We start from the raw sequence: 23,408 nt of genomic DNA, 5'->3' as shown, positions 1-23,408 counted from the left end.
ACTTCAAGCACAGAGTGTCAATCATAGAGTTCCTTCAACTTCTGTAGGGCTTCAAAAGCATTTGAAAATGGTGAAATATAGCAACTCACCTCTTCATTTACAGATGCTGCAATCAAGGCATAGGCCTTGTTGTTCTTGTTTTCCCAAATGGTGAATTCCTTGTCTGAGGTAGGATTTGCAAGTTCATTATCTCCTTCTCCTACACAAAATCCTTTCCACAACTCACTGAAAATGAGAGTATGTTTGATCTTCCGAGACCACTCAGGATAGTTCTCCTTCCCGGTGGGAACCACTCCCACAATAGATATCAATGAATGCATTTTAAAATATGTGTACTATAAAAAAATACTTCTGCTGGTAATATATTGTGAAAAAAAAATCACTTCTATTCTGATGTATATTTTTTTTTGGACGGAGGTATTATGTGGGGGAGGGTTATATGGGAAAGGGAATATATGGGGAGGTATTAATGGGGAGAGGGTGTATTTGGCGAAAGGTTGAATGTGTAGGTATTAAAGCATTCAACATAGGGAGCGAGGAGGGAGTGTTGAAGTCGAGTGGGCCGACTACGTATGGGAGCCGACTATGAGCAGCGTTTGGGATATGGTGGAGGGGCCAATTATATGGAGGCCAGCGGAATGGTATGCCACACCATCGCGCAGTGGGAGATACCAGGAGCACGCAAATCAGTGAGGAGCGTATGCAGCATTTGGAATCCAAGTGGGAGGGTCGCGTATGGGAGCGGCAACGTAGTGGGGAGATTTGAACAGTCAAACCTCGAGTAGGAATAATACGGATGCCCAATCACTTAATGAATCTGTCCACAGGGATGTTTTCAGAGAATTTAGAGCTTGGTGCAGATAAATCCTTGACAAAGACCAAAAACAAAAATACCCTGCAAGAACACCACGCACCCGCACCCACAATGAATCAATCTATCAATCCTCCTTGTGGGTTTTCCAACCGCGACAACACAGGCAATGATAACCGGGGCCTTTCGACTCACACAAATGCATTGGGAGCGAATTATTAAAAATTGGGTGTGCAGAGCGTCAAGGGTGTTGTGGGAGCACAGTCAAGGGACCGGAGAATGTGAGGAGTATGGAGCAAAAACAATAAAAAAAATAAATTGCAGGACGCAGCAACCAAAGGAGAGGCCTACATGCCAACACAGTCACGATTTCAATAAACATTAGCATCTCGACTCCCACTGTGATTGGTTTTCCTATAGCAGTCTCGGCGATAGCCCATTCAATGCACAACAAGCAGAAAATAAATCGTTCAACATTCAATCACTGCGCCTTCTTTATTTAGTACTCAAGGCACCGAGCGCACAGGGACAGAGGATGGCAGGCATTATGCATGGCAGAACAGATTTTCTGTCAAAAGAGAGGGGCATAGGATAGACTGCAAAGAAAAAATGGCAAAAAGGAGTTACAGGGGCAGACTGGAATGCCAAAAATGGAGTTGGCTCTGATACCATGTCAGGCCAGGAGGTAACTCCTCCAAAATGAATTGTGTTTATTTATTAAGATTACTCATGGTTATATACATGAGGGAGTGACTCTTGGGCTTCACCTCCTGTGGCTCTTTATTTTCCATTACTATTTACATTATTTACAAGTCTTCACCCAATCCCAATGATTAGGTGTCAACAATTCCTAATTTAATTAATTCATTATTATATTATGAATTATTTATTCATAACATTGTCACCCCCTTTAGAGATGCTTTGTCCTCAAAGCACAACCAAAAGGGTTTTCTCTAGTTGAACATTGTTGCGATGGATTGGCATCCTTTCATTGACTGGTGCATTCTTCACGAGTACTTGTACCTTCCTTGGAGCTAGAAGCATTAATACCATTTAATTTATAATTTCGTCCTTGCCAATTAAACTCCATCAATTGTTCTTCAAGGTTTGTAGTATAACTCCCTAGTTGTATTAACCATTTTGCACCTAGAACTACATCCATTTCTTTGAGTGGTAGGGCAAATAGATCTGTTTGTGGCTTTAGCTCTTGTATTTGGATCGAAACTTTTTGACATTCTCCTATTTCCTTGATTTTCTTTCCAGTGCAACAGACATGGACAGGCCTTGATTGGTGTTAATTTTGGGTATGTTCTATGCTTAGAGCAATTTATTTCAATTTTCATAGTTAGCTCAATATCTTTTCCAGATTAGCAATCACATCAGCGTTAAAGTAAACTGCAAATAGAACATAAACATAAATCGCAAAAGACAAACCAAGACAAGAGGACACAAGATGTGGTGCTAGCCAGGGACAAACCCCAATGTGGGGAAACCCTTGATCAATTATTCTTCTATGTTCTTCAATAGTTCAGCAGAGAGAGAGAGATAGTACATTTACATCAGAAGTCAACAGTTTGACTTTCTATATCTACATGAGATCAGTTGAAGACATGCTGCTTCAACTGATTCTCCAAGGTGACTTCTTCACCTATCATAGTGTTGCATCTCATCCACTTGTTGCACCTCACCGTGCTGCACCATGCTGCACTTATCATCACAGTGTTGGACCTAATGACCATGCTATGCACTTCATGTTGTTGCTCCTGTCATTGTGCTGCTCCAATCATTGAGCTGCTCTTATCACAGATTTGCACCTAATGTTGTACTCATCCCTGATCTGCACTCAATGCTGCACCATCATTGATCTGTACTCAATGACTGCTATGCTACACTTCATGAGTTGCACAACTGTCTTGCTGTCACCTACACGCTGCATACGGCAATACTGTAGCTCTATCATGGAACAGCCTTAGTTGCTTGCTATGGCTTGCAGCCTAGCAAAGTCGATCGCTGTAGCAAGAGATTTTTCCAACAGATCTCATGAACCCTTTATACATACCCAGACATAATCTTGTTACAACGTTGTTTGCTGTCAGCACTTTTATTCACCAACCAAGTAAATAGTCCTAGGAACAAATCATGTCCAAACATATATGCTGCCACCTATAGCATCTTACTGTAATACAATAACTCTTGCTACAGTTTTAGATCCACTTTCCTTGCTGTGTCTAAGGGTCCTTTCATACATAGATAAGGGCTCCTTCAATTAAGGTTTTCCTCCTATATTTGCTGCAGCCAGGATGTCCTCCATTAGGACTATGACAAAGGGCAACACTAGCCTTCATTTGACAGCGGATGAGGGCATACCGAAACGCATCTTAAACTTCTGTTTGGACAGCAGTTTAATGGACAATTTGACAACTGCTAAGAACCTTGTTAGCAGTGGCTTGAACCTCCTTCTTGGACTGTTGTTAGGGCAGATAGGAGCCTCATCAAACTGCGAATTAGAGCTCCTAGATTGGGCCTCTTGACTGCGTTAAAATTGCGGATTAAATCCCTTCCTTGGACAGCATATAACTCTCTTCCTTGATTGTGTGTGCATCTCTCCCTTGACTGCGTCTAGGGCACCAGAATGTGACACTTGATTGGACTGTGGTTAGAGCTTGTCAAGCCTTTCTCTTTACAGCGAATACATGCCTCCTTTTGGTGCCTATGAAACCCTCATTGACTGCAGCCTAGGAGTCTTTTTTCTCTGCAGATATGACCCCTTCAGGAAAACGTTAGGTTGCTTAGCATATAGGCCTCTCCTTGAAGCGTAATGGAATCATCCTTCACCTTCTTGACAACGTTATAGAGTATCTCCTTCCATGGTTGTGATTTGATCTTCCTTAGGGCATTAGGGCATCATGAGGCTTCTTCCTTTTACTGCTAATTAGGGCATCATTAGGCCAGCATATATCCTAGGGCACTCCCTCTAGATCTCATCTTCATCAAACCCAAAAAAAGGATAAAGAGAGATCACAAGAGTGAGTGTGTATCAAATGACTTAAAGTCCTCTTCTATTTATACTAAAACATAGGGCACAAGAGGGGGTTATTTGGTTGCTAGCCGACCTTGACGAATTGTCCCATAACACAAATAAATTCATATCTCCATGAATACTTATCAGAATCGGATGATCTTTGGATCAATCCTACACCTCTCGATGAGAGGGATCCAAGAAAAATATCAACTTCCATTAATAAGATGACCCACATGGAGTTTGGCCCTAGTTGCCAATTTTAACAATTGGGCATATACAAAGACCAAGTTGTTTAGCAAGATCAATGTATATACAATTGTGAGTACTACCAGAAAATATAAGTATATCGACATTTCTATCTTTTATGAGTCCTTTGAGCCTTAGGGTTTTAGGACATAGATTCCTTCTCATGTTTGTTGATGGAGTAGTAAGTTTCATGTTCTTTTTTGGGAATTGGCTCTTCTTCCGAAGATGTGGTGGAACGTATTTTGTAGTTGCTTGTTGTTCTTGATCTGTGAAAGAGTTACTATTTTCATCAATGTTTTTCCAATCACATGAAATTACAGCTAATGATGGTTCCTCGGAATCTGAATCTCCACTGTGTGTGACAACGATTCCTTCATCATGTTCTTGTATCTCAATTTGCTTCCCATCTACTATTTTATAGTAGTGCAGGGATGCGTCTTCACATTTATGGCATGGTGTCCAATTTTCTCCACATTTGCGACAACTACTTTTCCTTTTTATTTTTTTTCCTAGATCGTTACTTGAAGTGTTTGATTCCTTCTCGACTTCATAAGTATACAGTTTCTTATTAAGGCATTTGTGTCATGATGTCCATTTGTCTCCACAATACCTACATTTGTTAGTTTCTTTTCTTCCCGAGTGTTGTTGTTGATCTTCGTCTTCCCTGAATGATGACATTCTGAGCTTATATTTTCTCTCAATAATTATGGCTGCGTGTTTGGCATCTTCAATGGTTTGGGGTTTATATAATTTTAATTCTTCCCGAATGTAATCCTTAAGGCCACAATGATACATTTTTAATAGCTCTTCATCTGAGAATCCCCTTTGCCTTATCGCTAACACTTCCCATTCATGCGTGTATTCACTTACCAATCCCTTCTGTTTGAGGTGAACGAATCTTTCATAAACATCATCCTCTTCTTCATCATGAAATCGTTTTAACAAGGCGTTTTTAAAATTTTGCCAATTGAACGAGCGAGTTGCACATTTGTTAGACCACCATAGGAACCAATCATATGCTTCTACTTCTAGGTAGTTGGATGCGGTCATGACCTTTTCTTGTTCACCTATTGGTGGATTTGCTCCGAAAATGGTGTCCATCTTATTTACCCATACAATGGCACCTTTATGGTCCTTACCATCATATTTTGGTAATTCTCTTTTAATTTTGAGGTAATCCTTGTCGGAGAACTTCGTATGGTACTAAATCCTTCCCTTATGGTACTAAAATTTCGCCTTCTAGAGTTTTTGGACTTTGCATCTCTAAGGGATTAAAAGGTGGGTTGGCTCCTCCCATAAACTGGCTCATCATGTTCTTCATCACTATGATATCCCCTGCCATTTCGTTTTGACGAACCCCGAAATCGTCTTGCTTTCTTTCGACCTCGTCAAGGCGTCTGCGCACTCTATCGAGATCTTCTTGGAATTTCTTCGAATTATCGTCATTATTACTATTTGCCATTTTGTTCCTCTTTTTCCTTGTAGACCCTATTTTTTTTAATTTTAATTAATTAATATATATTTATATATAATTTTTTTTATATAATTCAATTAATTTAATTCAATTTTATTAAATTAATTAATTTAATTCAATTAATTTAAATTAATCAATTTAATTTAATTGACTTAAATTAAAACGACGGCAATGTATATACGATGGGACGGAGGGACATGACGATTGGGGTTCGCTGAAATTGCAGGTCGTCTAACAGTCAACGGGCAGCGGATGACACAACGAGGGTGCAAACAGAACGGCCAAACAGGACACGGTGCAGCAAGCACAACCAGAGCCGGGGCAGCAGGCACGAAAGCGAATATGGCACGGTTTAACGATAGAATGGTGATAGGGCCAAGCGGTACAGGTACGAACAGCGAGGAAACAAAACGAAAGCTGAGGCAGCGGGCACGACGGCGGAAATGAAGGATGATGGCCGAAATGAAGGATGACGGTGGTGAGAAGAATGATGCATCCGAGGTAGCAAAACGGGGGAAATGACGGATGACGCAGCGGAGATGAAGATCGGTGATTGCCAGGCAAGAAGATCGTTCGCTTCGATACCACTGGTGAATAAAATCATTATGCAACTGGAATGTTTGTTTGTAGATTTTGTGTTCTAAAGTAGGTAAGTAATTGTATTGATATAATAATATAAATGGTGGTTTACTTTCCCTCGAACTGTGTGCCTAAATAAGCATTGATTAGTCACGAGGGTTGATTGGTCATTGCTTTTGACCTTTTACTTACATAATTAATATTAATTCCTAATTTAATTAATTAATTATTAATTTATTACTATATTATGAATTATTTACTCATAACATATACCTCACACTATCACTGGTGATCCACGACTGATCCAGGCCCTAGATTGCTAGCCCCACATTGGCTCTGTGCAGCTACAGTGTCAGCCTACACAATTTTGTGTCAGCCCCTCTCGGGATCTGTGTCACCTCTTCCTGGATCTCCTGCTGTCTAGAGATTCGAACTTTAGGCCTTCCGGTCTCACACCCTGGCATCCTCCACTGAAACTCGTCTCTCTTGGCTGGAATTCGAACTCCCTCTGAAGCTCTGCGCTGCCTCTGCTTCGCCTTACGCTGCCCAGCATGGCCTCTGCGCTGCCTCTTCTAGATCTCTCTCTGCCTCCTCTGCGATATATTCCTGAATCAGGAAAACAATCCAACCGGAACTATCCATGCCCCTCATTGCAAGAAATCACTTCAATCTTCTCTCTAGCAACTGTTGCGCTACCCTCTCTGAGAAATTTGATCTCTTGATCTCTCTCCAATGTGTCTTCCAAATGCCCATCGAAGTCCTTATAATCCTCCAGTTGAGTAATCAACGACCCAGATTAGATTCTAATCAATGGCTCAGATCATTTGGACTCGATCTCTGTCTTCTTCTAGAAGTTTCACCCTCAGTTTGATTAATACCCTTTAATTATTTTAATTTCCTAAGTTTAGACTTAGGCACCCATTAAAAATAATTAATTATTTCAATAAAACCATCTCTAGGTAGAATTTCCCAGAACAATTTATGGGTATTGTGGAATAAATGTGTCCTAGCCTCCCTGCAAATTTTGAGGCTAAGAGTACATCCGATGCTACCAGAAATCAACATGTTTATGTCCAGCAATTTCAGAATTTATTTGAGTATAAATACTTTTCTAAGTATAAAAGAATTGTAGAGAAAATAAATCATACATGGTAACAAAATCTAACACTCTGCCTCCGACAAAGTAAAGAACCTGCTAGAAATAGCAACTATCTCCAATCTAAGTAAAATTGTGTCCGAATCATCACTGAATTAACCCCTTAAACTATTCTCCCTGGGAACCAAATCCCAACCTATATCTGTATGTCTTTGAACCTCCAGCCTAATGAAATGTGTTGGTCCCTAACCCTTTATTAATTTTCTTGAAACTTTGTGCACTACTTAGATGAATTAATGAAAACATGGCAAATGAAAACTGAAACCAAATTTACTTTCACCAAGATACAGAGTTTCTTAACAATCAATAAGTAGCGAAAGAAAAATACCAGAGATAAAAACACACGCACACAAAATTAACATGCTTGTTTTACCCAAGAAACCCAAAAGGGAAAACTTGCTTTCTTTGTTGTGTTATTTTATTGATTGTTCTTTGATCAAATGGATCTATTACAATTCATGTTGCTACTGCAACTGGCTATCTATCTCTGAGAAAGTGCTAGGCTTCTCCTCACTATTCTCAACTCTACAATTGTTCTTGGCCCTGCAAAATTGATCTCTACTTAAGATAGTCTCAACCTGCTCTATGAATCCTGATCCCCTACTCCACAATCGTTGCGCATTCTGGCTCCTAAATCCTTATGCACTTTTGGCACCTAAATACTTGCACACTTTTGGCTCCTAAATCCTTGCGTACTTAGGCTCCTAAATCTATTCGCACTATTGATCCTCAACTAAAGCGCATTCCACAATAAAGAATGATCTATGATCTTGTGCCTTCATCCTTCACTTTATAGATAGAATTCGATGCATTCAAGGAAGCCTAGTGGAGTATCAGTGCACACTAGTGTCATGACTTTCCTTTAGTTGTGATTGCGAGTTAACTGAGAACTTAACTCGTTCTCTCTCGAATCAACACTGAAATCTTAACTTGTTCTCTCTCCAATCAACACTGAAGTCTTAACTCGTTCTCTCTCCAATCAACACTAAAGTTATAGCATGTTCTCTCTCCAATCAACACTAGAGTCTTAAGTCGTTCTCTCTCCAATCAACATTGAATTCTTAACTCCTTCTAATTGAACTTGACACTGCCACTTCATCCTGTAGTGACAATCTACCTGAAGAAGACTCCAACGAACTAAAACTCTAACACTCCGCATGCAAACTTGATGACCATTCCAGTAAATTGGAAATCAAACCATCATAATTGAAGTCTATCTCATGAATTCGCACTCATGTAAGGGAAAGACTAATTCATGGTCTTCACTGGTTAAGGCACAAGCCAAAAGACCTTCCATCGCTATATTTTCAACACTCCCTCTTAGCAAGGAAGGATTCTGTATAACTCCCTACTTATCTTTGAAAAACAGGAACTTGCCTTTAACTAAGGCCTTCATCAACATATCTGCAACCTACTCATCTGTTGGAATGTACAGTAGCTTCGCTATCCCTTTCTGCAAACAATCCCTGAGATGATGATACCTGATCTCGATATGCTTGGGGCAATCAAGAAACACTGAATTCTCAAAGAGCTTAATGCAACCCTTATTTTCACAATGGATCATAGTGGGTTCCATCCTCTGCTTGAAAATTCCCACAAGAAACTTCCTCATCCAGATAATTTCACAAGCTGCCAAACTGGCATCCATGTACTCAGCCTCTGCTAAACTGATGCAATTGATCTCTGCTTCTCATTGTACCAAGAAACAATTGTTGACCCAATGCTAAAGACGCAACCTGAAGTACTCTTCCGATCTGTGGAGCTCCATACCCAATTTGCATCTATGAAGCCCTCAAGCCTCACTCTATCAACCTATTTGTACCATAATTCATAATCTATCGTGCCTCTGAGATAGCTCAAAACATGCTTCGCAACAACCCAATGAACTCTGGTAGGATCCATCATAAATTAGCTCAATTGGTTCACTTCAAAACATATGCCAGGCCCGTGTGTTGACTAAGAACATAAACGACCCAACAAGTTGCCTATATAATGTAGCATCTACTTGCTCTGCTTTGCTAACGTCCACCTTCCTCCAATTTGTGACTAGAGGCATGGTCATGGGCCTGTAACCTTGCATATGAAGCCACCTGAGGATCTTTGTAGTGTACCTTCACTGCCCCACGAAAAATCTTCCCATCACCCCGCCAAACCTCCAACCAAAGGAAATAGTGCATAAGCCCCATGTTCTTCATCTCAAACTATTGAGTTATGGTATGTTCTATGCTTATAACAGTTTACTTCTTTTTCTTATTATATTCCACATATTAGCAATCACATGTACATAAAGTAAAGTGCAGATAGAACATTAAACAATCGACAGAAAACAAGCCAAGACAAGAGACACAAGATGTGGCGGCTAGCCAGGGACAAACCCCACAATGTGTGGGGAAACCCTTTGATCAAATCTTCTTTCATCTTCAATAATTCAGCAGAGAGAAATAGTACAAAAAATCTGATTCATATCAACAGTAGCAAACCCTAGATTAGCAGCATCAGTATTAGCGGCTTCATTATCAAACTAGGGCAGACGATATCTCATAAACCGACCGTCGGATTGACTTCATTCCACCACCAAAAGTTGCGGCTTCCAGAGGAGGTTCAGATGAACCTACAGCGCAGTTCAGATGAGGAGATCTTCTAGGCCACGCAGGTCAATCTTTACTTCTGCAGTTGCAGCTTCAGTTTCAGCAGTTTTCGGCTTCAAACTAGGGCAGTCGATATCTTGCAAACCGTTCGTTGGATTGACTTCATTCCACCACCAAAAGTTGCAGCTTTCAGAGGAGGTTCAGATGAACCTACAGCGTAGTTCATATGAGGAGATCTTCTAGGCCACGCAGGTCAATCTTTACTTCTGCGGTTGCAGCTTCAGTTTCAGCAGTTTCCGGCTTCAAACTAGGGCAGTCAATATCTTGCAAACCGTTCGTCGAATTGACTTCATTCCACCACCAAAAGTTGTGGCTTTCAGAGGAGGTTCAGATGAACCTATAGTGCAGTTCCAAAGAGGAGATCTTCTAGGCCATGCAGGTCAATCTTTACTTTTGCAATTGCAACTTCAGGTTCAACAACTTCCGGCTTCACATGTGTGTGAGAGAGACCCATTTCTGCGCAGTAGAGAAGAGACTCATTTCTGCGCAGTAGAGAGAGAGATGTGATGAGAAGTGTGAGTGCAAATGAGGAAAAGTCCTCTTATATTTATACACAACGTTGGTGGGTGAATAGATGCGACTGTTGGGCTTCTGAGCCTACATGAGTTGTAGGTCGGCTTGATAATAATTCCATAATCAAAATAAATTCATATCTTCATGAATACTTATCGGAATCGGATGATCTTTATATCAATCCTACACTTCTCGATGAGAGGAATCTAATAAAAATATTATTAGCCATGAATAAGATGACCCACATGAAGTTTTGCCCTGGTTGCCAATTTTAACACAAACTCCCTTACAATGTCTACCTTGCAATCCTGAATCAAGTTGTCTACTACAGTCAAAATAAGATTGTCAACATAAAGCACTAGAATGAGTGGAAACCCTCCAACTGTGACATAATACAGGTTGGCATCCGCCTCACTTTTAGTGAGGCTTAATCATCAAAGGTAGTTATCAATGCGAGTGTACCATGCTCTCGGTGCCTACTTGAGCCCATAAAGAGATCTCTTCAGCAAACATAGATGAGTGTCTTTGATGAAAGCCTCAAACTCCTCTGGTTGCTCCAGATATATCTCCTCCTCAACCACTCCGTTGAAGAATGATATCTTCACATCCATCTGGTTGATTTTCCACCCCATTTGTGTTGCAAGTGCCAGAATAGTTTTGATGGATGAATAACGTGCCACTAGAGTGAATGTCTACTCATAATCAATGGCTTCAACTTGCAAGAAGCCCTTGGCCACATACCCAACATTGTACTTCTCCACACTCCCATCTGTTCCATGCTTCACCTTGTACACCCAGCGTGAGCCTAATACTAATTTGCCTTCTGTCTGTGGCACAATCTCCTAGACATCGTTCTTCATGATGGAGGAATATTCCTCCACCATGGCATTTCACCAAACCTACTGAGAGGTTGCCTCCTCATTAGTCATAACAAGAAGTCTTTGTGTCCAATAACTCAGTCATCAATGTCATATATCTGGTGTACCTTTGTGGTTGCTTGCCCTGCCTGAAAGAGCTAGGAGTCTCAACTCGCTCCTAGGCCCACTGAATCAACCTCTCAACCCACTTGGCTCTCTTCCTCCCTATGCTGGGAGTCATTGACTAAGTGGTTGCCTCCACTCGTCCTGGTCTCTCCTCCTCGTGATGTAATGACTCCTTGTCATCTAGCTGAGACTCAATCTGTGATACTAGTTGAGGCTCCTGCTTGGGAGCGAGTAGCTCCTCCTCGGGTACTCCAACCTACTCTCACTCCAAGGACTCCCTCAAAGCTCTGTCCTCCTCAAACCTCATGTCCTTCCTGATAACTATCTTCTTGAGTGATGGTATATACACCCTGTACGCTTGAGATGTCTTCACTGTAACCCATAAAAATTCCCTTTTCAATTGTGGACTCCAGCTTCTTCCTACTCCCTTTGGACACATGGCAATAAACTTTGGTGCCAAAAATGTCAAAGTGTAACATCAAGTTTCTTTCCTATGAAAGCATCCTCCGATGTAACTCATCCAAGCACCCTGTGTGAACTCTTATTCTGTGGAAATACTGCAATGTTGCATGCCTCTACCCACCAGAACATGGGTAGCCCCTGGTCATGCAACATGGCCTTGGCTATTCCAACTATGTTGCGATTCTTCCTCTCAACTACCCCATTCGATTGAGGGTTGTGGGGTGATGTAAGCTCTCTCTTAATGCCCTCTTTGGCACACACGTCCCTGAAAGCATTAGAGACAGTTTCCCCGCCATTATCACTCCTTAATGCTTTGATCTTCTTCCCAGTCTGGTTTTCAACCAAGGCCTTAAACTCCAAGAACTTAGAGAAGACCTCTTCCTTCTTCATAAAGAAGATCCATGTTTTCTGAGAATAGTCATCTATGAAAGTGACATAGTACATGTGTCTCATGAGCGATGGAGAAGAGAGGGCCCACATACATCTGAATGTACCAGCTCCAAAATCCCTTTGGCTTTCATGTCTCGGCCCTGAAAACATGACTTGGCATACTTGCCAAGTGTGCACCCCTTGCACACATCCTGTTGGTCAAATGCGCACTGTGTTAGTCCTGTGGCTATCTACTAAAGGATTTGCAGTGCCCCGTGATGCAAATGCCCCATGCATCTGCGCCAAATCTACCCCACGTCTCTGTTATGCGCACTTCTTCCCTTGCTGCTCAAGGCTGCGCACGTCTCATCTCAACCTGCAGCCTAGGAAGATTCTTCATCCTCACATCAACCTGCTTCATGGATCCAGAAACTAAGTGCTTGAGGTAAGCCTTACCTCTGCTAATAATGACATCATAACCCTTATCTTCTAGGGTAGCAACATAAACAAGGTTCTTCTTAAGGCCTAGAACATAGAGGGCATCCCTCACATGGAGAGAGCTACCAAACTCCCTCTCAAAACTGACAATACCTACTCCCCTAGTCAAGTACTTGCCATCATCTCCTTGCTCAATGTGAAATTTCATGTCCTTCTCCTTCAACATATTCCTTGTTGCCAGTCATGTGGAAGGATGCTCCAAAATCAATGAACCATACGCTCCTGCCTACTGAGCTTTCCATGCAAGCTATCGGTGGAGAGTCTTTCTCGAACTGAGAAGAAAACACATCTACCTCAGCTGATGTGGCTACATGGTCCTTAATGGACCCCTTCTTCTAGTTAGGACACTTAGTGGCATAGTGCCCAAACAGGTGACAATGGAAGCATTTGATCTTGCTCAGATCTTTCTTCTTCATGTCGCCCTTCTAACTGGACTCGACGTCTCCTTGGCCCTTCTTTCCCTTGGCTTTGCTACCTTTGCCTACCAAGGCAAACTTCTCCTCATCCTTTGTCTTTGTTGAAATTCCAGTTATCGTCCCCCTCCGGATTTCTTCTTGGACACAGCCTCCCCACATCCTTTCCCAGTTGGGAAGATTCTCTCTGCCATTAACTGCGTCCTGGGAATTTTCCCAAGACTTATGAAGTCCTAGTAGTGCAAGACTCACAAGGTCTTTGTATACTATAGTCTCAACCACTCCAACTAGCTCATCTCAAACTTGGGTGAATTTGGAAAGATACGTAATGATGGGCCCTCCTTCGCTCATCTTGATATGTCTCAATTTGTCCTTCAAGGCTAGCTTCCCGGCATCACTGGATCCTTGATACAAAGTTAAGATGGCTGACCACATCTCATATGTTGTCTTCTTCCCATGGAGATGAGGGATAAGATGGTCTTTGACCCCCTCAAGAATGATCCTCTTGGCCTTGGTTTCATTCTTGTTATGCTAGATCAACTGTTGGGCATCTTGAGGTGGAACTATTTGATTCTGCGCAAATTCTAGCACCCCATTATCTTCCAACATCACTGACATTTGCTCCTTCCATGAGCAGAAATTTGAAGCTCCCTCTAAACCGTGATCAGGCCTTAATCCTTGAAACAACATGTTGCTCTTGACAATACTGCTCTTCACTGACTGAACAATTTTGGTGCTAGTCTTTATGCGAAACTTTGCTCTGATACCATGTTAATTTTCTTGAAACTCTGTGCACTACTTAGATGAATTACTGAAAACAAGGAAACTAAAAACTGAAATCGAATTTACTTTCACCAAGATACAGAGTTTCTTAACAATCAATAAGCAGTGGAAGAAAAACACCAAAGATAAAAACAGATGCACGCAAAATTGACATGCTTGCTTTACCTAGGAAACCCAAAAGGGAAAACTTGTTTTCTTTGTTGTGGTAATTTACTGACTGTTCTTTGAGCACTAGGCTTCTCCTCACTATTCTCAACTCTACAATTGTTACAATTGTTCTCGGCCCTGCTCTTGAGCTCGGCCCTGCACAATTGATCTCTGTTGAAGATAGTCTTGACTTGCTCTATGAATCCTGATCCCCTGCTCCACAATCTTTGCACACTCTGGCTCCTAAATCCTTGCGCACTTAGGCTCCTAAATCCTTGCGCACTTAGGCTCCTAAATCTATGCGCACTCTTGATCCCCAATTGATGTGCATTCCACAATAAAGAATGATCTATGATCTTGTGCCTTCATCCTTCTCTTTATAGATAGAATTCGATGCATGCAACGAGGCCTAGTCGAGTATCAGTTCACACTAGTGTCACGAGTTTCCTTTAGTTGTGATCGCGAGTTAACTGAGAACTTAATTCATTCTCTCTCCAATCAACACTGGATTCTCAACTCATTCTAACTGAACTTGTCACTACTACCTCATCCTGTAGTCTAAGTTCTAACTGAAGAAGACTCCAACGAACTGAAGCTCCAACACTATGCATGCAAACTTGATGACCATTCCAGTGTTACTTGGGAGCGGGAACGAAAGCAGGGAGCGGGAGCGACATTTTCAGAAGCTCCCGTTTGGGAGCGAATCCCGGAGCGTTTTTATATAATACATATATTTTTTATATTTTTTATATTTTGATACATATATGTCAACAAAAACATGTAGAATAATGAATTAGATATAAAAAACATAAAAAAAACATAGATTGAACCATACAACAACAATCATCTAGAAGTTATAATCTTCATCAACCACGTCCACAAGTCAGTAACATAGTAACATACAACATATTGAGTCTCATGATTCATCAATCTTAAAGTTTCAAGCTTTCAAAATTCAATATATAACATTTATCATCATTGATCACCAAAGTTGTACTGGTAAGCTAAGTGTAACCATTACAACAAATAATATCTAACATGAAATGAAATGAAACAACTTTCAACTTTCATGAAGCATCATATTCATAATTCATTACTAATGAGTTATAATTGCCAACTTCAAACTTAAATTGTCATATATTGTTTAAAAAAATATCATAATAAATATGAAAGAGTCAATAGTTATAAAAGCTACTAGAAACTAGAAAAGAGAAGTAAATCTATTATCTATTTCTTATGCTTGGGCCTCTTGCCACCACGAGAAATGTCTAATTTTTTAGTCTTGTTGGAAAATCAAGATCTTTGTCATTAATATCACCCTCTAAGCATTAATATCCAGAGGTATCTTTGTCATTACCTCAGTATTTGTATAGGGATCTTTGTCATTAATATCACCCTCTAAGCATTAACATAAGATAGAACAAGCATGGCATGTCAAGTCAAGATTTTGTTTGAGTGATGCGTACATTTTTAGGAGGGTCATGATAGAGGAGTTCGACAACCAATGTCACTAACATCAAGGTACATAGAGGGATTGGTGCTCTTGATTAAATACGAGTTCCATACCCTAATACATGACAAAATTCAATGGAAACATTGCAATCCCCCAATCCTGAAATCCTGAAAAACTGATAAGTCTGCTGGATTTTGAATGAAATATAAAATTATACTTTCTCCATATGAAATCCAATGAGGCCGGAACCACTCTCAAACATCCTGAGTAATTTCATGGTAATGTTAAAATTTAAGTAAAAGGATGAAAATGAATATTAAGTAAAAGGAAGAAAATGAATATTAAGAAGTAGAAGGATGAAAATGAATATTAAGGAGAATGTCACTTTTACTTTAAGAATTTAACATTACCATGAATAGCATATCAATACTAGGGCCCAGACTTGATCATTAAGCTGCCCCACTCAAGAATTATTTGTTTCTTTCAAAAAAAATTGCATTTCAAACATTACTATAAATAAATAAATAAATTTGCAAAAAATGCAAAACGCTCCCGAAAAGGCAGGGAGCGAAAAAAATTTTAGGGATCGCGCTCCCGAGTCGCTCCCGCCCGAAGCGCGGATTGGGAGCGGGATCGAGGGAGGGGGGGCGCTCCCCCGCAATATAGGACCATTCCAATAAACTGGAAATCAACTCATCGTAACTGAAGTCTATCTCATGAATTCGCACCCATGTAAGAGAAAGACTAATTCGTGGTCTTCACTGGTTAAGTCACAAGCCAGAAGACCTTCAATCACTACATTTCAACACCCTCCAAAATTTGCAAGCGGCAAATTGAGGGGTTAACAGGTCCCTCTTAGTTACACAGGGTCTTGCACTCAAGCTTTGTGACTTTATCTCAAGAAGTGTAAGATTTTGCAGTAACATACCTATCTCACAAAGTGGAAAGTGAAATAGATTTCCAGAACAAATTTCATCATGCAGACCAGAACTGCACCATCAAACATTATGACTTTTATGCACACTTTCTAGACCATTTGACTTTTATGCAACAAATAGGCCCAAGTAAACAGTTATCAAGAATGCAACTATCTCACAAAGTGGAAAGTGAAATAGATTTCCACAGCAAATTTCATCATGTATACCAAATTGTACTCATGATTTTTATCAAGTGGACTTGAGACCGCAGAACACCAGTTTGGCCTTTTGGTTAAGAACCCATATCCATGAGTACAAGGTTCAGTTTTGTATTCTTCAAAGAACTTGATTTGATCCTTTTGTCAGGGAACCATATCCACAGACCACAAGTACAAGGTTCTTGTTCTATTCTCACAGGCAGGCTTATGAGCACATTCCTTTCGCATTCTTACACCATACAGGAAACCAACAGAAAGCAAGTACCTCACTGAAACCCCTATTTAAGTCTCCTGGTTAAGGATCGATATCCACAAGGTTCAATGTTTTCATAATGCAGGAAATTTCTGTTCACTCATGCATGTTAATTTTCTACCATAATTAAACAAATCGTCATAAATAACATAAAAAGGACTTCAAAAGAGAATATTTAACTTCTATTTGTCTCTGGTTTTCTACACAACAATGAAGACAACAATTTAATCAGAACAAAAGCATTACCTGGGACAGTATTGGAATTGATGCCCCCGAAAGATTAACTGCTTATGGCAACCAAAACAAAACCCCAAACCACAGTTAGCATCATTGATTGAAATTTTATTCTCCAAACATGAATGCTTTCTTCTTATTAAGAAATATCTCAGTAAATGAAAACTATATAAACTGCTCAAATGTGAGTGTGCATAACCAATATGGAGTTCAATATAAAAATCTTGAGAACATAAAGGCGAGAGCGATAAATGACGATCTCTGCCTATCCTTTACAGAATGATCAATTTAGATCCTCTTGAGATTTTGTAAATCTTTCAATTATCCAATTGTAAAAATAAAGAGGACACATAGCACTCTTTGAAAGTTGAAATGAAAAAGGTTATCACACTCGTGACTTTCTACAACACCATGGAGCAATCAATGCTTTAAGATGTCCTCTCAATATTATTATGATCCAAAATAATATAAAAGTAGCAGTTGTCATATGGCATACCATATGTTGCTACAGAGCAATGCGTATATACCTGCTGCTGCCATTCCTGAAGCAACTCCAATGGCCTCCAGAGAACCAATCACAACAAAACGTAATTTAGGGAAGGCCAGCATTTCATCTGTCACAATGCCGGCATGATACCGAAAATATAGAATGGAAAAGTAAACGACCACATACCTGTAATCCACAAGTGCGAACTATAGAGTAAACTAGCAACACAATGTGAATAGCAGATATGAAAACAAACTGATTTTTAATTGCTTAATCTCATAAACAGTAAACATACCAAAAACAAACATATACCAAGCAGCAACTATAAACAGTACAATGATAAAATAAAATAGCTTAACTTCATGCTCTGACTTGCAATATAGAGAGATTGGCAAGCTCTTTAAACCAATGTTCAAAAGAAAAATGTTTTCTAAACGTGGATCCAAAGTTCAAACACATAAGTGCAGTCCATTGTTATATCACCAAGGGTCCACAAATAAACTTATCAGAAATATCAAGGAAAATATTGGAAAACAAAAAGAAACTTAGACCTAAAGAATTCTGAAAATATCAGATAAATCGACAACCTGAAAAACTGGGGAGAAATTGAAAATGCAGAGGGAAATCAGAGATATTTGCAACAATGGTGCAATCCTAATCTTTTTTTCGAAATCCAATATGGTTCATTAAATTTCTATCATGTCCCTTGAAACAGACCCCCATTAATATAATTCTAAACAGTTTCCAGGCAATATTTTAGCATAGATTTGTTTGAGAATTGACAATGCAAATATAAAAATGGATTTCAAAAATCGCAAGATAATTGTGAATACTACAATATTTTCCATTTTATGATATTGAACCTGTTTCCCACTCAATGATAAGCAATTTTAGAGCCACCCTCTCATTGGTGTGGTGTTGTTGGTTGCATGAACTCTCTTGCTCATATCCTCCAACTCAGACTTGTTCTTCCAATTTCTTCTTCAAATATATGATGATCTTGCCTCACATCACTCAGTTTTATCAGATGCCTCAACTATGGTGTACAACTCCTTTTTCTAACAACTCAAATGATACATGCACGAGCAGATGGTATACTATGCCTCATTGCACATGGTCATGGTACTTTTGTTTACAGTACTCACTTCAGCTACTGTGTTGTGTTCTTGTGTATGTGTTTCTTACTTAGACATACTATGCCTCATTGCACATGGTCATCGTACTTTTGTTTACAGTACTCACTTCAGCTACTGTGTTGTGTTCTTGTGTATGTGTTTCTTACTTAGACATGGTGTTATAACTTCTAGGCTGGTTGTGGAAGTGGTAAACACTAAAGTGTGATCTTTATTCTTAACACTTCATAACAATAATGATTTGATTATTTTGCCTCATCAAACCATGGGAGACATAATATTCCCTTAAGTACTATCAAATCTTTGGTCAAGTCATACTACTAGGGATTTGGTTGAGGTAGAGTACTTCATATCCTAAACATACTTAACACTTTCCATTTTTCCCCTTTTTATTTCCATTCCATTCATAAAAAATCATTCCTACTCATGGTTGACTTGTCAAATGTCATTTAATGAAATCTAGCTAAACAAATGAAGACACATGTAAAAGCCCAAGTCAAATAAAGCCAAAAAGGCTAGAGGTGAAAAGCAAATAAAACTTAAAACTTAAAAATAAGTAACACTAGAGCTATGTCGCCTCATTAAAAGGCCCCTACCTATAAGTCCTATGCTAAATAAAGCATATCTAAAAGAGGACTAAGAAATCAAAGAAAGAAACTACAAAATGTAGTAGTAGAACAAAATGTTGAGGTGAAAGGCTTACGTGTGTAAATAATGAAGACTCCTAACTCTTGAAAGCTAGTCGAACAAGATAAAAGACATTTACATCATCGCATATGGCTTTGAGGGTCAACACATGATGTTTCTCCTTCCCTTTCCACAAGTTATCCATCATATTTACCTACCTCTAACTTAGTGATCTAGGAAACGCCTCTAGTCTTAGGATTTGGCACATGTAATAAGGGTAAAGGTTGTCCTCCTATGGTAAATTTAAGCAAATATTAAAATTAGCTTATGTTATAATGTTGCTAGAGGGAATTACACATGTGCATCACCAAATGACCTATAAAGGGATTAGACACACCATTATAAGTTGGTGCCTTGCATTGGGATCCATGTACATGTATTAGGGATGGCATCTACACCTTGGGATCCATGTACCATGCCTTAAGATTCGTGCACTTGCTCGAGGATCCTTAACATTGCATTGGGATCCACGATGCTACAATGGGGTCCATGTACATACATAAAGAAAAATTAATCGGCATTGGGATTTGTGCCATTGTTCTTGGGACCTTTGACATTGCATTGAGATCCATGTCACTGCATTGGGATCCGAGACAGTGTATTGGACGATGATAGGGACTCCACATCATCATCATGTGCCACATGGACCATTTTTTGAGGTTAATGAGGTGGTTCAAGCACATTTTTTTAGGAAGGCCAACTTCAGGCGCAGTTATCTTTTGACAAAGTTTGCAAATTTCTGCTAGATAAATGCCATTAGATGCAAAATGGCCAAAGGATTTCCAAAATGGGGTTATAATAGAAAACCGGGCAAAAGTTGACCTAGTTATGATAGTACTGAAATCTATCACGTGAAAATTATTGCTACATTTTGACCACTCGACATCCACATGTGTTGGTTGTTAGAGCATTCATTGGAGCACATTGTAAATCCACATGTGTTGGTTGTTATAGCATTCATTGGAGCACATTGTAATATCCCCATTGGAAGCGGATATGCAGAAGCGTCATTTCCTAAAAATCTCGGAAGCGAAGCGTCTCAGAAGCGTCTACTATATATATATTGTATTTTTTTGCATAAAAAACATCCAAAATACCAAATTAGTTGTAGAAGATATGAAAACACACATATTATAAATCAAGATAGATATGGCATCCATTGTATATCAATGATTAATTATTCGAGCATCAACCATCTAGAATCTAGATCCTTCTCCTCCTGTCTCGCCCTTGCCTCTACCTCGATTGCTTAGGGATATTAGTCAACATTGCCAATTTTGATCAAACTACCTAATCCAAGCCTTAAAATATGGTGGAAAAGGCTTAACATGCTTGATCAACGATTTTGACTTGATTGAAAGGTAATTTTTGGCTAAGGCCGTGATAAAGGAGTTCAACAATTAACACCACCAACACTAGGGTACATGAGCACATATAGGGCTTGGTGCTCTTGATTAAATGCCAATCACATACCCTCATACATGATATAATCTAATGAAATGCCACAATCTCTTTGATCCTGAAATTCTGAAAACTGTTAAGATTGTTGAATTTTAATTAGGATATGAAACTCTATTTTCTCCATATGAAATCTGTTGAGGCTGGAACCACTCTCAAACATCCTTAAGTAGTTTAAGTAAAAAGATGAAAATGAAAGATAAAGGAGAATGTCCCTTTTACTTTAAGAATTTAACATTACCATGAGGGAGCATCTAGGAAGCATCCAAGGAGCATCAAGGGAGCACCTTGGGAGTGTCGAAGACTCAAGCCAACTTAAGTCAAAGAAAAAAATTAAAAAAAAATAGAACCCCATGGAACTACCCATCTCCCTCTGGATCCGCGCGGATCCATGCCCGAACCTCCACGAATCTGAATTTCAGATCCGCTATTCCGCCGGAGGATCGGCCAAGGATTCGTATAAGACACAGTTCTGACCTTGGATCCTTGGGGGGCGAAAGGATTGTGCAACATTGCTCCAGAGGCAAGATCGATTTGCTGGGAGGGAGACCTGTCTTCAGTTCCAAAGGCAGGGAAGGAGTCCCAAAGTGTCGGAGAAGCATCTTTCCAGTCAGCAGAAGGTAGAATGACTTCATCAGAGACCAGTCTGAGGCTAGACATCCAACAGGTTGCATAGAGCAACGCAGAGGCTGATGCAGAGGCTTAGAGGGCCGAATTTCTGAAGGCAAGTCGTGCCAGGAGTTTGCCTGTGGGGTGAGGAAAATCCCTCACTAGATTTTTGCCAGTATTTTTCTTTGTAGTATTTCTAGATTTCGACATCCAGTTGTACTCAGATTTCTCACTGCTACATAATAATAAAATCCTCAGCTGTTGCACCGGTTTTCCCAAGTTGGGTTTTCCCGGGGACTTTTGTCCAAAAATAATTGTGTTATTTTTATGTGTGAGCTAGCATTTCTCAGCTTTCAACGTTTTATTTTCTTCCGCAATATTTTATTTGTGAAAGTTGCAGTGTGATTTATTCAATATTTGCCGTAGCAAACAGCAAATAAATTGTTAAATAAAATTAACAATTAGGAGAATAATTTCCAGTTGCTGCATTAGGGTTTCGTAGTGGAATTTTCACATGGTATCAAAGTGCAGTTCATCAGTCGGAGAGCTCAGAGGCGAAAAGAAGGAATTTCGTTGCTCAATGTGGCCAGCGGGCCGAAATTCACAAGGGCAGTGTAGTCTTTTGCCAAAGAGGCTGAATTGCTTGAGGAAGACCGATTTTTTTGAGAGGGGCAAAAAGATTTGATCCTTCCAGATCGAGTGATCCAGGTGGATATTGGTGGCCACCTGCCAAGTCCACTTGGACCCCCACCATTGTTTCTTTCAGCTTTTCAGTTTCCTTAATTGTAGCATAGTTTACTATTTTTAGCAGTTTTTCGGGTCTTGAACTTCCGGAGCCGTTTTGAGGCCCTAAATGACGTTTTTTGGGAAAACTGGGAGCAACATGGGTCCATGGACCGATGTTGCTCTTCCCAAAGTTGTAGTTCTCGGATAAATCTTTCTAACGAGATATTGTGCACATCAAACGGAGATCATACGCCAAAGTTACAACCCCGGGAAGTTGATGTACCAATTTACCCAAACAGGGCCCACAGTTTGGCGTTTCATCTTCTAGAGTTAGGTTTTTGGATGTTTAGAGTTTTTCATTGTTTCTCAACAATAAATAAGCCTTCGAGCCTCATTGTAACACAGTTCAGAGGCATGTACCCGCCACATCTCTTCTCAGAGATAAGCTACCATCGCCCTAGCTGGTTTATTTCCATTGTTGTTTGTAAACATATTTCAGTATTTTACATTAATGAAATGAAGTATTATTTCTGCTGCATCTCTGTGTTTATGGTTATCTCTGTAATTTGTTGCGTTCCTGTTTAAATCCGGAGCAGTGGTATCAGAGCGGTCTGTTTTTTCTCTGTTTTTCTTTGCATGTCCCCAACAAGGTCGGGATATAAGGAGTTAGGGCTTGAACTGGTTGAACCTTTGCAAGACCAGCCTCGCAAATCCCGACAGCCTCCCATGGCGAATGAAAAGAAAGATCAGGGGGCAGGAGATTCTATCAAAATCTTGCTCGAAGAAGCCCTCGAGCAACAAAGGAATGCGATGATGGACAGCTTTGCCCAGATCCTTCAGCGGCTACCCAGGGGCGACGCATCGGCTTCCAATAGCTACTCTGGAAACGCCACACCGCTTAAGGTACAAGTTAATTTTGAAATCCCCATATTCGAGGGTCAAATAAACGCAGATGCCATCGATAAATGGTTAAATCTGCTAGAGGGTTATTTTTTTGTTCATGATTTTTCCAGTCGGGAAAAGATTATTTTCGCTCTTCTCAAAGCAGCCCCCCACGTCAAGGACTGGTGGGAAACCTACTGCGAGCAGAAGGATGAAATTACAGGCTCACTATTTTCAGCCACACCCA

The 23,408-nt window shown here is 40.0% G+C and overlaps 1 protein-coding gene across 3 annotated transcripts in view; it reads right to left on the bottom strand.

Moving 5' to 3' along the window:
- LOC149243640 (protein CLT2, chloroplastic-like) overlaps positions 1–23,408 on the bottom strand; it is a 128,078-nt gene that overhangs the window by 86,195 nt on the left and 18,475 nt on the right. For 2 of the 3 annotated variants that reach the window (XM_089374593.1, XM_089374595.1), the window contains 2 exons: positions 17,707–17,852; positions 17,192–17,229 (listed from right to left, as the gene is read on the bottom strand). In XM_089374593.1, the coding sequence (XP_089230719.1) occupies positions 17,192–17,229; positions 17,707–17,852 (184 nt within the window). Of the gene's footprint in view, positions 1–17,191; positions 17,230–17,675; positions 17,853–23,408 lie in introns of all 3 variants that reach the window. The other variant, XM_089374594.1, reaches the window with a different exon arrangement.

This window comes from Pinus tabuliformis, chromosome 8 (genome assembly GCF_031772625.1).
Source record: "Pinus tabuliformis cultivar Carrire ecotype Pingquan chromosome 8, CPIR1, whole genome shotgun sequence".
Classification (NCBI taxonomy): Eukaryota; Viridiplantae; Streptophyta; class Pinopsida; order Pinales; family Pinaceae; genus Pinus; species Pinus tabuliformis.
Note: the sequence above shows the minus strand (reverse complement) of the source record. Positions and strands in the feature narration are given on the sequence as shown.